This window comes from Echiichthys vipera (genome assembly GCF_963691815.1).
Source record: "Echiichthys vipera genome assembly, chromosome: 5".
NCBI lineage: Eukaryota > Metazoa > Chordata > Actinopteri > Perciformes > Trachinidae > Echiichthys > Echiichthys vipera.
In genome coordinates, this window is record NC_139830.1 from 26282617 (window position 1) to 26297704 (window position 15088).

A 15088-nucleotide genomic window follows, 5' to 3' on the forward strand; every position below is an offset into this window, starting at 1 on the left:
CTAGTAGCCTACCCCATGAGAAAATACCGACCTACAAGTAAATGTCGTGCCTTAAAACTGTACTTTCTTTATTAGGGAATTTTCCATAATGTACAGTAAACGTAACGTAAAGTGAAAGTGCTCACTGTGCAGTAAAAATGCTCCCTATTATATGTGATGTTTCTGATTTAGCCGAATATTACTGATGCATTAATGTGTATTTGGCATTTTACCGCTGTAGATGTTTATGTCTAACTTCTTTATATGCTGTTAGATGGTTTAATCTACAGCAATGCCTCGTTTATTACAAGATAACAACGTGTTTTTAGCGTGGCTGTCCTTTGAAAACCACATAACTCTAAAAAGTCAACACACTCTTTTTTAGCTGTGTGACGATGCATTTACCAGCTCCAGGAGGCTATTTTAATACTTTATTTAGCTTAAGTAGTGGGAAAAGTTTCTCAACACAAACAGGAACATTTCATCCTTCAGTTTACCACAAACATTCTACATCAACACATCTGGAGAAAGGCTACATGGTTTTCACTGGACAGGGAGGGGATGAAAACTGTCATCTGCCAGCAACTAACGCTGTCAGACAAGTGTAGTGAAGTCAAATGGAGGCTACAACATTTGCATATAAGATGCAGTGGAGTAGCATTATAAAGCAGCATAAACTAGAAATGATGAAGTAAAATACAACCTGAAGCTTGTAGGATACTTAAGCAGCCTAAAGTACTTGAGTAAGTGTCCGTTTCATTCCACCACTGGCTTTCTTGAAGTCTTGGTTGAAGTTGTTGGGTGATGTGCTCAGGAAGCTATTATCCTATGAACGTTTGTTCTCCAGTAAAGGTGCTCTGGTGCTTTTTGTTTTAAGGATATAACCTGAGATAAATAACTAAAATACATTTGCACTTGTACAATGCCTAATGATGGGGATTCATGTATGTTAAAAACATTAGGAATAAAGAATGCCTGTAAACGCTGGTGACCTATCAGGTGCTTGATTTACCTACGGAAAACTACGCCTCATAATCTACAATCACAACTTCTAATCACTCTCAGAGGAGGACATATTTGGTAATCTGACAACAGTATAATGCAATAGGTGCTTGGTCCTAAATTCCGAAGACAAGACTTGCCTGGGTCCAGTCTTTGCAGCTTTTGCTCAGCTTAAGTATGGGCTAAATGTTGTTCTCCCCTTTTATTGACTTTACATATGTAAGATCTAACTGTTGTAAGACCACACACTTGATTATTAAACAGGGCTCACATAACCATCACATAATATAAGAGGTTAATAGGACAAATTTCAATCAGTTAAATTAAATGCATTTCTATGAACAAAATATTTTTGACAATAAGTAAGTTGTTGGTGCCCGTCCAGTGATTGATTGGGGACCATTTACTCAAGTAGCCTATTGTACTAAAGTACAATTTTGAGGTACTTGTACTTTACTTGAGCATTTCCATTTTATACTACTATAATTCTACACCCTACATTTCAGAGGGAAATATTGTACTTTTTACTCCATCTGACAGCTTTAGTTATGTTGTAATTTACTAATAGCTTCATATTAATAGCACAAAAGTATAATCAACAAATTAAGATTTATGTTATTTATATATGTATCACTAATTAATTCACACTATCCTAAAATTGGACATTTTGCATAATGAGTACTTTGAGGCTCTGTACTTTCACATAGGTACATGTTGAATAAGTGACTTTAACTTGTACCAGAATATTTCTATACTGTGGTATTGGTACTTCTACTTAACTACTACTGCATAACTCAAATATCTCAGTAGTTCTTTCACCACTGCTAATTATGAGTGGGGAGATGTGTGGTGGATATAAGAGTTTGGGGAAGAGGGACGTTCTTCCAAGCTTGTTTTATTTGGTGAGCATACAATTATACAAAAACATGAGGAATACACTTAGAAAGAAGAGAAAAAGTGGTCGGCCTACATACCTATTCAAATTATGGTTTCAAGGCATTGCAGAATACCTTATTCGTGGGGGTTTCCAGTCCTTTAAAGCCTTTGGTGTTTCAAAGTACAGTTTCATTTCATGCATGCCATGAACTGGACAATATTGGGTTTCCTTTCAGACCATTTGCATTTATAGAAAAAAAGAGTACCATATAAAATGAGATGATTTAAAAAAAAGACATTAGTTTTCCTTTAATAAAGAATTTCCAACAGCAATAACATTTACATATGCATTCATAAAATAAACGTAGAATTGGAAAGTGGTTTATTGGATAGATTCAATGTATAATTTTAAAATAGAATTCACTAAACGTATGGCTGACAACATATTTCTTATAGTGTAGTGAGTCCAAATCAATTATCAATTAATATCGAAGCGATTATTTCAACCGTGTTTGCTACGAGAAGTCTTATGTCTAAGCAAAACAGTGGGGAGCTGGAGGTTGGAGTTTACGAGGCGCGCCTGAACGCAGCAGCTCCCGCGTCACATGACACGGGTGACGGTTACTTTGCGGCAGGTGACGTGACAAGGCAAAGCGAACCCGCTGCTGTTAGCACCATTTAGCGAGTTTGTTGACTTTCGCAACTGGCACACATTTCCTCATTCTTCACCCAAACTCAGAGCAGCGACGCGAAAAATGGACAACAGCGGCAAAGAAAAGGAAGCCACGGCGTTAGTGGCCGAGGCTGAGAAGAAAATGAAGTCCTCCACGTCGTTTTTCGGAGCGATGTTTGGGTGAGTGTCAGTCAGCTGCTGTGGAGCTACTGTTGTCAAAGCTAAAGGCCAACTCAGCGGAAGATGGATATCTGACCAGTTACCACCTGATCAGGACGACACGATATCGACACCACTATGTATTTAACTCCAAGTTGTGGTTGGTGTTATGCGAGTGAGGTCAGTTTAGCTGTGAGCTACATGTAGAGTCAGATCCCTGCTACACCGACATTAACCGAGTTTAACACAAAGCCGTTTGCAGCAGTGGACGAGGCTCACTCAGCTCCTCAACACCAAGTGTTGCATTGTCTTTATTGTGTCAGGTTCCGATGGGGTTGTGATCAAAACGATTCGAGTAAAAATTCAAGTAATTCACGCTGAACGTAAGGCCATTAGCTGGAGTTTTGCTGCCATAGCGCCATCTAGTGGGGCCATCTTGCACTTCCTTCATAATCGTTTTTAATAGCAGAAGTTCCTGTACATGCATGCCCAGAGTTAGATAAGATGAGATAAGGTAAGCCTTTATTCCTCTTCAGAGGGGGAATTCAGCTGCTGCAGACACACAGAGATGGAGATAAGTCAAGAAAAAGGCAGCAGGTGTAGTATCTACACCGTGTTCACCAGAATAATACTGTCTATAATGATACTTAGTGATGTCTTTGTTTATATCAGAATTGCTTTGGTGCATGACATAAACAAAGTCAGGGCAAATGAAATTAACAATAAAAGCAAGTCCTGCAAAAACAATTGCCATAAAGATGAAAGAGATAATTACATAAAAATATGAAATAAATACTTGAATACATCTGATTTAAAATGTAAGAGCAGAGCAGAAATGTGCAAAAGGTCCACAGTGTCAATAAAGCAACATAATAGCAACAATATAGACATATGTAATGACATGAAGTAAGACGGTATAACATATTAGCATACGGTTAATATGATGGTTATAGTATAGAATGTATGATAAAGTATAAGATACAATGCAGTAATGATAGTTTAATATCGTAAGTTTATGTAAAAATGTATAAAATGATAGTATAGTACAGCAGTATAACAGGAACTCAAATGTAATATGGTACAGCATGGTATATAATAAATGTATATTATGTAAACATCCATATGAGTATTAAATGCAGTGGTAGTTTGTGTCTGAGTGGTAAAGTTTGAAGATGCAAGTGTTGGGTAATAATATGATTTAAATCATTCTCATGCTATTGATAATACTTATCTGTTATCAATATATTTCGCCCAATATGGCCAATGAATGTAACCTCACATATCTAATATATATTTAATGATGTTTCACTGTCGTGCATTAACTCTTCACACATGTGAAACAATAACTCAAGTAGCCAGTTTTATTTTTGTTTTGATGAATATTCGAGCAGAATTATAAATTGGGACAACTTAATTTTGAAAAACAATGGGGTGATCAACTTTCTGAAGTCCGTTTGACTGTTTTTTAGCAAGTGAACAGTGAATATCTCTCCCGGTCATACCCCAAATATCTTTACATTATCAGTATCTAGTCATGAACTCTATGGTACTTGATATTGTCACTGTCAGAATCTTGTTTAACTGAGCACGTGTGTTGTTTCTCAGGGGTTCCTCCAAGATGGAAGAGGCCTGTGACATGTACGTGAGGGCAGCCAACATGTTCAAAATGGCCAAAAATTGGTGTGGTAAGAAAACAATTATTTCAGGTCGAACGAAAATGTGAAGTGATAGCCTTTTCCCTCGGTTAGATCTTCAACCCTGCAACATTTTCTCTTCAGCTGCAGGAAACGCATTCTCCCAAGCTGCTCGCCTTCACCTCCAGATGCAGAGCAAACACGATGCAGCGACTAACTTCATAGATGCGGGAAATGCCTTCAAAAAAGCAGATCCACAAGGTAACCATCACACTCATCACCACCCCCGGGAGTACATGAGTGCCGAAGCTCATCTGTAGTCTGCGTTTTACAAGCTGCTGCCCCAGTTCCAGTGGACTATGTCTATAGAGTCAGCGTCATCTGACGTCAATTAGATCTTCAAGACAAAGAGCTTTAACTGTGCAGTTAGAAAATGGAAATGTGGACAAATCAATGGTCTGCATCAGAATAAAGAAAATAAACTATAATCACCATCTTTGAGGCACTGTAACATTGTTAAATGGACGCTTGCCTTGAACTTGCAACTCCTTTTGTTGATCCTGAAAATTATTCTTTTGTCTTTTTCTTGATTTCAATTTAGGGCCGGGTGATATGACCATGTATATTGTCAAAATTATATAAAAAAATGTCTATTGCATATATTTTTCTATATATTTTTTTATAGCATTGAGGAAAAACGGTCGACTATTTATTGATTAACAGAAAACGTGATAAAATGCTATTTTGAGATCTATATTGTTCTCAAGATATGAAACGACCTGTATGGGGTAGAAGATTTCGGGCATATGTCCCATCCCCGTGTGAATTCATCGCATTATTGCAGTGACAGGTTTTATGGGCGCCTCCCTAGGGAGGTGTTCCAGGCACGTCCAGCTGGGAGGAGGCCTCGGGGAAGACCTAGGACCAGGTGGAGAGATTATATTTCCACACTGGCCTGGGAACGCCTCGGGATCCCCCAGTTAGAGCTGGTTAATGTGGCCCGGGAAAGGGAAGTTTGGGGTCCCCTGCTAAAGCTGCTGCCCCCGCGACCCGACCCTGGATAAGCGATTGAAGATGAGAAGAGGTTTTTTGTCATGTGTCTAAACATGATCATTTTTTTCAACAGAGGCCATAAACTGCCTAAACCGAGCTATTGAGATATACACTGATATGGTGAGTGTACCAACAGGGAACCCATTTATTATGATCAAATCTGAAAACATTTACTCATGTAACATGTAACTCCCCCTGTTGATCTCTACTCTGGTGTCTTTGTGTGTTTCAGGGGCGCTTCACCATTGCAGCCAAACATCACATCACCATTGCTGAAATATATGAGACAGAGATGGTGGACATCGACAAGGTCAGATATCTGTTTATGACTAAACATATTCATTCCAGGGCATGTTTTTGTTTCTAATTGAAGTGCTAATAATGTCTGTAGTTTTCTAAACTGTCAAATAATCTCCTGGGGAAAGCTCTGTCCAATTTTGTCCAATTTCCGTTCCAGGCCATCGCTCATTATGAACAGGCAGCAGATTATTACAAAGGGGAAGAATCCACCAGGTGACTACTTTAGATACGCAGTTTTTTTTCTCTTGATGCTTTTAAGGTGTGATGTTTTATATGTCTGCGTGTTTCTAATGAATTCAATTTCTTTGCATTTTACATCTTTGTTCTATGTTTGGGCAGTTGACCCTCTGAATCCCAAGCTGTTTCAGGGCATTCTTTGCTCCTGTCAAACAACATTGTCCCAACATCTCTGACCCTTGATGTCTGTTAATACATGTGGACTGAGAAACGTCTCGATTTCCCCTTTTCAGTTCAGCAAACAAGTGCCTTCTGAAAGTAGCAACCTACGCAGCTCAGCTGGAGCAGTACCCCAAAGCGATTGAGATCTATGAACAGGTGAGATGATGCTCCCCTGCAGCCTCGATCTCCACCTTCTTCAGTCCCTCGTTGTAACAAAACAAACGTGAATTGTGCTTTTGTGATTTTTAGGTTGGAACCCACGCGATGGACAGCACACTCCTGAAATACAGCGCCAAGGATCACTTCTTCAAGGCAGCGCTCTGTCACTTCTGCGTAGACATGCTGAATGCAAAAGTAAGCCAAAACACTTGAACTTGTGTTCATGGACAACAAGTGCAACCCGAGCCACCGTCCTAACATTCATCCTCTTGTCACCTAGCTTGCTGTGCAGAAGTACGAAGAGATGTTCCCGGCCTTTTCAGACTCTCGAGAATGCAAGCTGGTGAAGGTAGGCTTTGGTATTATTTAGGTATGAGTTGGATTGTAATTAGCCTCATGCAAAATGGTCCTAGAAACATTTTAGGACATTTTCCAACCCCCCACCCCCAGCATCGTGTAACACATTTCAATATCCTTTATTTAACCAGGTAAAAAAACAAACTCATTGAGATTAAAAACCTCTTTTCCAAGAGTGACCTCGCCAAGACGGCAGCTCAGAAGCACGGTTACACACGAAACACAAATAAATTAAAATTACAAAAGAGAAAGTGGGATTACAAGATTACAACGTGCAATGACAAGAGCCGATTGAGCTCAATTCCCTGTCTTTTAGAATTGTCTTGAACTCCCCCAGAGTTACGAGGTGTGTAAACTTCAAGTCCTTCTGCACATGGTTCCAGGCAGACGGGGCAGAACATTTAAATCAGCTTAGTACAGTTGGAGTAAGAAAACCATGCAGGGGTTTCACCGCAGTAGAAGTAATCCTGTATTTTGCAGTGCTCACAGGCCTGCAGCCAGTGTACTGTAACATGGTGTTTTGGCATCTCTGTTGTATTTCTGTTTATGGGCTGCCTTTCTGACGTACGGCGTTATTTTTTTTGTCTAACCAGAAACTTCTAGATGCCTATGAAGAACAGAACATGGAGGCCTATACCGACTCGGTGAGTGCACCCTTTTCTTTCAGCAGAATAAAGTTTCTGCAGCAGTAAGTTTAAAATTACTGTAGTGACACCAGAGCATATACACGCTTCATAGCCCTACAGTGTGAATACAACCTGTGAGTGAAATGTCAGGGCACCAGTAAAATGTGAGAGTCAGAATGGGTCTTTCTCGAACCTGAGGGAGATTAAAATCAGTTTCTTGACACAAACCGTTCAAGTCAACAAGCAGGTGTGTGGTTGTGTTACTCTATGTAATAAACCGAATGTCCAAACATGGTTTTGACCTATTCATTTGAGGTAAGAGAAGTCTTTATTGAGCCCCAGATGGGAAATGTAGTTGTTGCAGCAGCACAAAGACAGAATAAAGTACAGATAAATAAGGAAAAAAGACAAATAATAAGAGGTACAAACAACTAGAATAGGAATCCAAGTAAAAATAGAATCTATGATGTGGTACTGTGCACACCAGAATACATATAATGATACTTAGTGTTATTTGTGATATAATTTTACACATAATGTAGTAAGACCACGTAACATTGACATTGTATAGGTCAAGGTGCATGTAATATATTCTAATTATATGATATGAATATGTGTGATTTATTTAGATTAATAAATCACAAAATAATTCTTATTGTTTTATTTGATTATTTTTGTAATGTTCAAAGCCCTAGTAGTAATTATGAATCTAAATATTACATTACTTCTATTCCATACTATATACTGTTATTACTACCATTAAAATTAATAATGATGAGGATGATGATGATCATTTATAATTATATGATGTAGTGTAAATATGAATATTTGAAATGAATTTTGATTAATTAATCACAAGATGAATAAGATTCATTATTTTAGTTGTTTGACAGCTGTAGTAATCAAAATAATAATAATGATAATACAACAGCAGCAGCATTTAATAATACTATAAGTAAGAGATGGTATAAAAATAATTATATTTGGTGATTCACAGGTGAAGGAATTTGACACCATTTCAAGGTTGGACCAGTGGCTCACCACCATGCTTCTCCGCATCAAGAAAACCATACAGGACGATGAGAGCGACCTCCGCTGACTCCACCCCCTCCACTCCCACCCTCACCGACCCGTGGGCTCAAGCCCCCAACGACCGACCTGCATCCCCCTCTTTGCCTTGAGCCTCTCACTACCATTCTAGCAGCAATCTCCATTGTTTAACCATTTGCCCCTTATTATACTCCCATTTACAGATACTGTGTGTCTTTCCCATCCTCTGCAGTATTTGTTCTTGCCTTTTTACTCTTAAATATCTTAAATCATGGTCTTTATAGGCATGAACACTTTTTTCCCCGTGTGCACACCGCACACAGTTGTATATTGTTATGATCCAGGTGTTGGCCCATTATTAGTTCAAAGATTCATAATGGGCTGCAATACCAAATACTCATACCAGCATACTTGTATAATAAAGGTTTTATTTTATTTTTATTGTTACGCAATGGATGAGAGGATGCCAATTTACTAACTTTGATCTACGAGATATGTTTTCCAGAGTGTGCTTTAGAATAAACAGAACTGACCAAAATGTTGATATAGACTTAAAGCACACACACACACACACACACTAGGGTTAGACCGAGACATCGGTCAACCGATATTCTCGCACGATATTTGCGTTTTTTAGGTGCATCGTATCGGCCGATGCGGGCTGCTGCTTTAGCCGATAGTTTTTTCCCATCGTTATTTAACAGACAGGCGTCCACTAGCAGCTCCGTGTTGCTGGAGACTCCTTTTCTAAGTTCAATAAACGTTCCTTTTTTTAAAAATTGAGACTCGTAACATTTGTTATCATCATTGTGTGATTTTTATGATGAGAATTGAAGGAGCAAAAATAGTATCGGCTCCAAATATCGGCTCAAGGAAATCGGCAGTCCGTATCAAAAAATCGGCATCGGCCCTAAAAAAAAAAATCCATATCAGTCGAACACACACACACACACACAGGTTTTTGGTTCTATTGGGTGCTGGAGTATACTGTCGGTCACATCAGGGCACCTCTAATTAAACAGCACTTCATCTCTGCTGCAGAGCTCCTCTTCGAGCAGAGCAGCCAAGAGTTTGTGAGCTGATTCCAGGCAGAACGCCACTTTGCCTTATACTGCGAAGTTCTCAGGACGTCAACAGCTAGATTTGATGAAAAAGAAATGCATGCTTTTAGAAGCGTAAACAATCTCATTTTTCTGATTTGTTTTGTCATTTAAAGTGTTTTTTATTTCACAAACATTTGCATGGTTTGGTAAAGATTAGAAAACTAGAGCAGCCGTTTCCCACTGTATAGGAGTTATTTCTCAAGTGTGTCTGCTGTTTTGTGATTGTCTGATATAAAACAATAATAATAATAATAATCACTTCTGTCGTGACTAACCAGGCTCTAAAAAGGCCTGCACGAGATGCAAGACAAAAGGAGCTTTACTGATCTGAACACTGTGCCCATGTCCTTCCCTGGTGATTTTGTCAAGGGACAACTGGTCTGAAATGATTTGTACACCCGTGATGATGATGATGATGATGAAATGTACGAATAAACGGCGTACAGCTTCCTGGGCGTGGCCTCCACCTGCCTTCTCTTCTGTGATCACCTGAGCTCATGTACAGATCCGCTTCAACCCGCATCGCTGCAACATTTACATTAGAGGAAAGGATGCGGTCAGTGAGCCAATGATGCGGTCCGGACACCTGTTGCACGGATTCATGCAGTCGCTCCAGCTCCTGCTCGGCGGACGTTCATCTCGGGTTTAGTGAGTATTTTACAGAAGGACAGTGTGCTTGGTTGTAAAGTTTAGGCAGGTTTATTTCATTTGAATGGAGCCCTACAGATATGAAAGTGTGCATTTTAAGGACCTCTTACTTTGCAAAGATACAGTATAATATGATCAGATTGTGTTGTTCTGCTGGTGCGTTGTTTATTTGCGGGATGCTGTGTAACCCTCTCAGGACTTAACTGCCAGTGAGCTCTTAATTAGACACTTGGGAGAAGAGTGTGTTGCGCCGCACCAGGACTTTAACCGTAACTAAGGGCGGAGATCGGAGATGGTTGGGACGAAGGGATGGTTAGAACTGCATCACTTTCACCCATAACCCATTTAATGAGAGTTTTTGTGATTCCGTTCATGTAAAGCTACCCCCTCAGTAAGCATGCATGTGAAGTTGCATGTGTGTGTGAAGAAGTTTGCACGTTTTACAGCCAAAACACTATTTTTTTTTTTAGGTAACAAAGTCTCCTCCAGAAGGTTTTGAGCGGCAAACACTTCATTTCCTGCAATTGGGTGGAATTTTATGAACCAATGTATGGTGGAAATGTCATTATCTGTGTAAAGAAACAAAGGTACACATTTAAAATATAAATGCAAAGCAATTTATTATAACTTTATTCTCAAAATCCCTGATATTCTGTTACTATACTTACGCCTTTCAGTTTTTTATTCTCACTCCAATTTGTGGCTGTGTTAGAGCAGCTTTTGTCCCCTACGTAAGAGGCATTGTTGTGTCTATGAGTCACATTCTAGCAGTTTTAATATTGCTAGAGTTTACATTTTAACAGTGTCAGAAACAATCAAAAGCATGGGTGCAGAGCTGGGTTGGGGGGATTGTAACACCTTAAAAAAGTGTCACAACCATCCCTACAATCACAACACACAGCATGTCTACCCTACTCCTTTTTCTCAGCATGTGGAGACGAATGGGATGTGTCTTAAAGCTTTTTTTTTAATTGAACAATTTAAACACAAGGTATACAGTACAATAAACAGCACACTGGTGACATAATTCATAAATAGATTAAAGATAGAGTACCAAAAAACAAATAAATATAATAATGCTAACTAAAATGCATAATTAGAAAATAGATAAACAGGGGCTTCAGGGAAAAACCTTTTCGTAATGACTCAGTAAGGTATTACTTTTGTGTTATCAGAGATTTAAGCAAAGAGCTCAGTTCCAGGACAAAAGGAGCAAATTTAGGTCGTGACTTTTTCAAATTTTTGTTTGTGAATGAAGAATTTTGCGTAAAGGATAACAAAGTTCATCAGGTGTTCAAGACTATTATCTTCTGGGTTAACATAGTAGCAGATAACATATTTAGGGTAAGAGAGTAGACAGGGTTAGCGGCATCAAAAAAACGAGATTCAACATCACTCCAAAACTTCTTAGATATATCACGATAAAAAGACAGATGGGACATTGTTTCTGTATTCATTTGACCTGTAAATACCTATAAACTTAGCAATGATACTACTAACTGGGTATATATTATGCCCTATTTTAAAATGAACTTCTTTAGCCTTGTTAGATATGCAATATTTTTGGGGTAGAAGCCAAGCTCTTCTCCAGTTTATATCCTCTATCAAGGACCTCCAGTAAAACTTTCCTCTTGGCACAACTCTATTCATCCTCTGAAAACACTGGCGTATATGTTTATTATTACACTATCTATGTGTTAGTTCAATCCCACTCAGCATCAGTACAGGGTGACTTGTTTTATATTCACTGTAACTCAAGTGGTTTTTATAAGAAACTCTATTGGAATAGCACACGTTACAGATATAAATTCTCCGGAGGGAACAGGAAAACTGTGTACAGACATAAAACGTTCAAGATAAAACATTACCAGCATTATCAAAAAGATCAAATGTTATGGATGATTCCTCTTTCAAACCATTTTAGCAAGAACATGGATTTGTTTCTTATAAGAATACTGCTATTATTCCAGAGGAAAGCCCACGGGCGGCTGAGAAATTGGTGATCTGTTGGGTTTAAAAACACATTCTTAAAGCTGCATCAGAAGAGGTGAGGCGGGGTGAGGTCAGCCGACAAAGACTACTCCATCGGCCATGTGACACTGAGCAGATACTGCAGGACATTGCAACACCTCAGAGTACAAAGGTCTTCTCCTGTTCATGCTTGATCTTTTTATTACTTTTTGAAAAGTCTGTTTATTGGCATTTGTAATTACACACATACAAATCCTAGATTCAGTAAATATACACACTCTCCTTCCCCACACACCCACCCCATTGTCCCAGTGCGATAAGGAAGAAAAGAAAGTGGCAGCTAAAGACTGCTAAAATAAATTCAATGAAATAAAAAAGACAAAGTTTAAGTTACCTGTTTTCACCTACATCCGCAAAGATATCCAGTTTGTCATATCAGTCATGTTCTCAAAATAAGTCAGAAAAGGCATCCAGACCTTGTTAAACACGACATCTTTTCCAACTTAAGGTGTATGTCCCTGATCCATCTGGCATGGGAGGGGGGTTTGGAGCTCTTCCAATTTAACATTATTTGGTGATGGGCAAGTCAAGTGGTGAAAGCCACCACATTGTACATCTTTAATGGCCAGAGACAGTCCCCGGGTCTTACACCAAATAAAGCTATTAAAGGATGTGGATCAATAACCGTACTAAAAACCTTACTCAAGGAATGAAATATTGCGAAGAGTGGAACACGACCAAAACATGTGTATTAAGGTTGCCGGTGCATATTTGGTCAGGGTAGGGTCAGTGCTGGGGTAAATCCTAACCAGTTTGGCCTTTGTTAAGTGAACACGGTGAACAAAGTTAAATAGTATAGGGCCATATCTACTACAAGAGGAAGATGAGTGTACTTGCTTTAGAACTGACTCCCACACATCATCGGGGAGAGGTGTGCCAAGATGCTCCTCCCAGAGAGTCCTAATATTTGGGCTGAGGATTTATGTTAGCTAGTGTATTATATATCCTTGTGATGGCGCCCTTATGACTCGTCTTAGTTGTTAGATGAGTATCTAGGGGTGTGGAGGTAGTTTAGGGAAAGGATGGTTACTCTTTCGGGCAAAGTCCCTAATCTGAAAATAGATAGATAGATGCTTTATTTTTAAGATAGGGACAGTGCACATTAATGAACATAGATATTTACATATCTCTGTAAACATACCGGATTATAGCAGAGCTGCTAATTTGCATCCGTAGTCCCTAATAAGTAAAATAAAAGAATATATATATATATATATATAAAAAAAAAGAAGAGACAGCAAATAAATAGATATAATACAAATAGAGGACACACAGGGTAATACATTATATACTCAGAAGGACACCAGAGCCAGACAGGATTTAACAATGGGATAAAAAGTAATGTTGAAGTAGTTCAAGTCCAGTTAGAGGTCGCACTTTTGATTTGACTTGGGCCATTGTTTTAGTTGTCCTTTAAAAGAAGAATAAGTGGGGCGTTCCCTTATTTTGGAGGGAAGACTGTTCCAAATGTCCCCCCTACAACAGATAACACATTCCTCCCAAACGCGGTGCGCCTGTGGGGGATTAGTCTCCTCTGTCACAAGCCCGGTGCTTAGTTCCTCCCAGAGTCTTTTTCCTTATGAATTCATTTAGTGGTGGTGGAGCAAGACCATGAAGACCTTTATGCACAAAACAAGCAAATCTAAAAGTTTTACAATGATGGAACCTTAAAAAATTATGTTTTTTAAGAGTCTTGAGGATATGGTAGGAGAAGGTTTTTTTCATCCAGAGTCTTTAGGTTTTTTTGTAGAGAGAGTCTATAGGTTTGAGTGCTGTCGTACATGCCAGTGACCAACTCGTTATGCACTAGTAAATATGTGAGAAGATCATACGATTTAAAAACATCAAAGCTGCACTGTTGCTTGATGAATTCATGATCTGTTTGAAATTTGCCAGGCTGTATTTGACAGTTAGACACTTTTTTGGTGTGTTTCCTGAATGAGAGTCCAGAATAACTCCCAAGTATCTGAACTCGTTCACCAAAGTGAGCTCCTCCCCTCCCAGAAACACACCAGAATGATCAATATTTAACAGCCATTTAGCGAAAACACACACAGACACTTTTTATCATTTAAAGAAAGGCATGAATCAGTGAGCCAGTCTTCGACATGAGCCATGAGTCAAATCCCCTTACCTGGCTTGTCCAGTTGGGGTCCCCCAGGGATCCATACTTGGACCTATTTTGTTTTCATTTTAAATGAACGATTTCTCTGATGTATGTAAGAGGGTAAATGCACAGTTGTATGCGGATGATGCAGTGATTTTCATCGCTGCGAAAAAAACGACTCAAATATTTGAGAGAAAGAGAAATCATTCATTTAAAATGAAAACAAAATAGGTCCAGGTATGGATCCCCGAAGGACCCCTACTGGACAAGCCAGGTAAGGGGATTTGACACTGCTGAAGTGATGCGACAGAGGTAAAACAAATTTCCCTGCCAGCTGAGCCAATGATACAAATATCCCTTCAATCTTTAACAACTTGTATTCCATTTCTGTGCCATGCGCCAAAAGACAGATCCAACTGGGCTGGTGTAAAGGGATGGTTTGAAGCAATGGGTGCCATTAAGGAGGCTTTTTGTGCTTCTATCTTTACCCAATATGGTGCTTGCTCAGGAGGATTGCTTCGGACCTGTCTGATAACTTTCTGACTATTGCTAGCCTAGTAATAGTAAAAGAGGTTGGGCATGGACATCCCTCTGATGTTTTGGGTCTTTGTAAAAAGGGTTTACCAATCCGAGGCTGCCTTCCGTCTTAGATGAAATTAGAAAATATCCTATGAAGAGAACTTAACTTCTTTTTGGAAATGAATACAGGGATATTCTGGAAAAGAGATATGAATTTAGGAATTATATTCATTTTAAGCAAGTTAATACGCCCAGCCAGTGATAATGGTAACATGCGCCAACGCTCCAAATCTTTTCTGCATTTGTCAATGAGAGAAGAGAAATTAAGTTTATATAATAGCTGAAAAGAGTGAGAGACAGTGATCCCCACGTATTTAAAATGGCATGTTACTCTCTTGAAGCGGTGGGGTTCA

The 15088-nt window shown here is 39.0% G+C and overlaps 1 protein-coding gene across 1 annotated transcript; it reads left to right on the forward strand.

The window, feature by feature from the left end:
- The first annotated feature begins 2501 nt into the window (after positions 1-2501).
- On the forward strand, positions 2502-9757 carry napab (N-ethylmaleimide-sensitive factor attachment protein, alpha b). The gene is made up of 11 exons (XM_083914250.1): positions 2502-2710; positions 4295-4374; positions 4468-4584; positions 5450-5496; positions 5609-5686; positions 5834-5889; positions 6147-6231; positions 6325-6429; positions 6515-6583; positions 7185-7235; positions 8215-9757. Exons 1-11 carry the CDS (start codon positions 2613-2615, stop codon positions 8314-8316), a joined length of 888 nt encoding a protein of 295 aa, XP_083770376.1. The 5' UTR covers positions 2502-2612; the 3' UTR covers positions 8317-9757.
- Positions 9758-15088: the final 5331 nt, after the last annotated feature.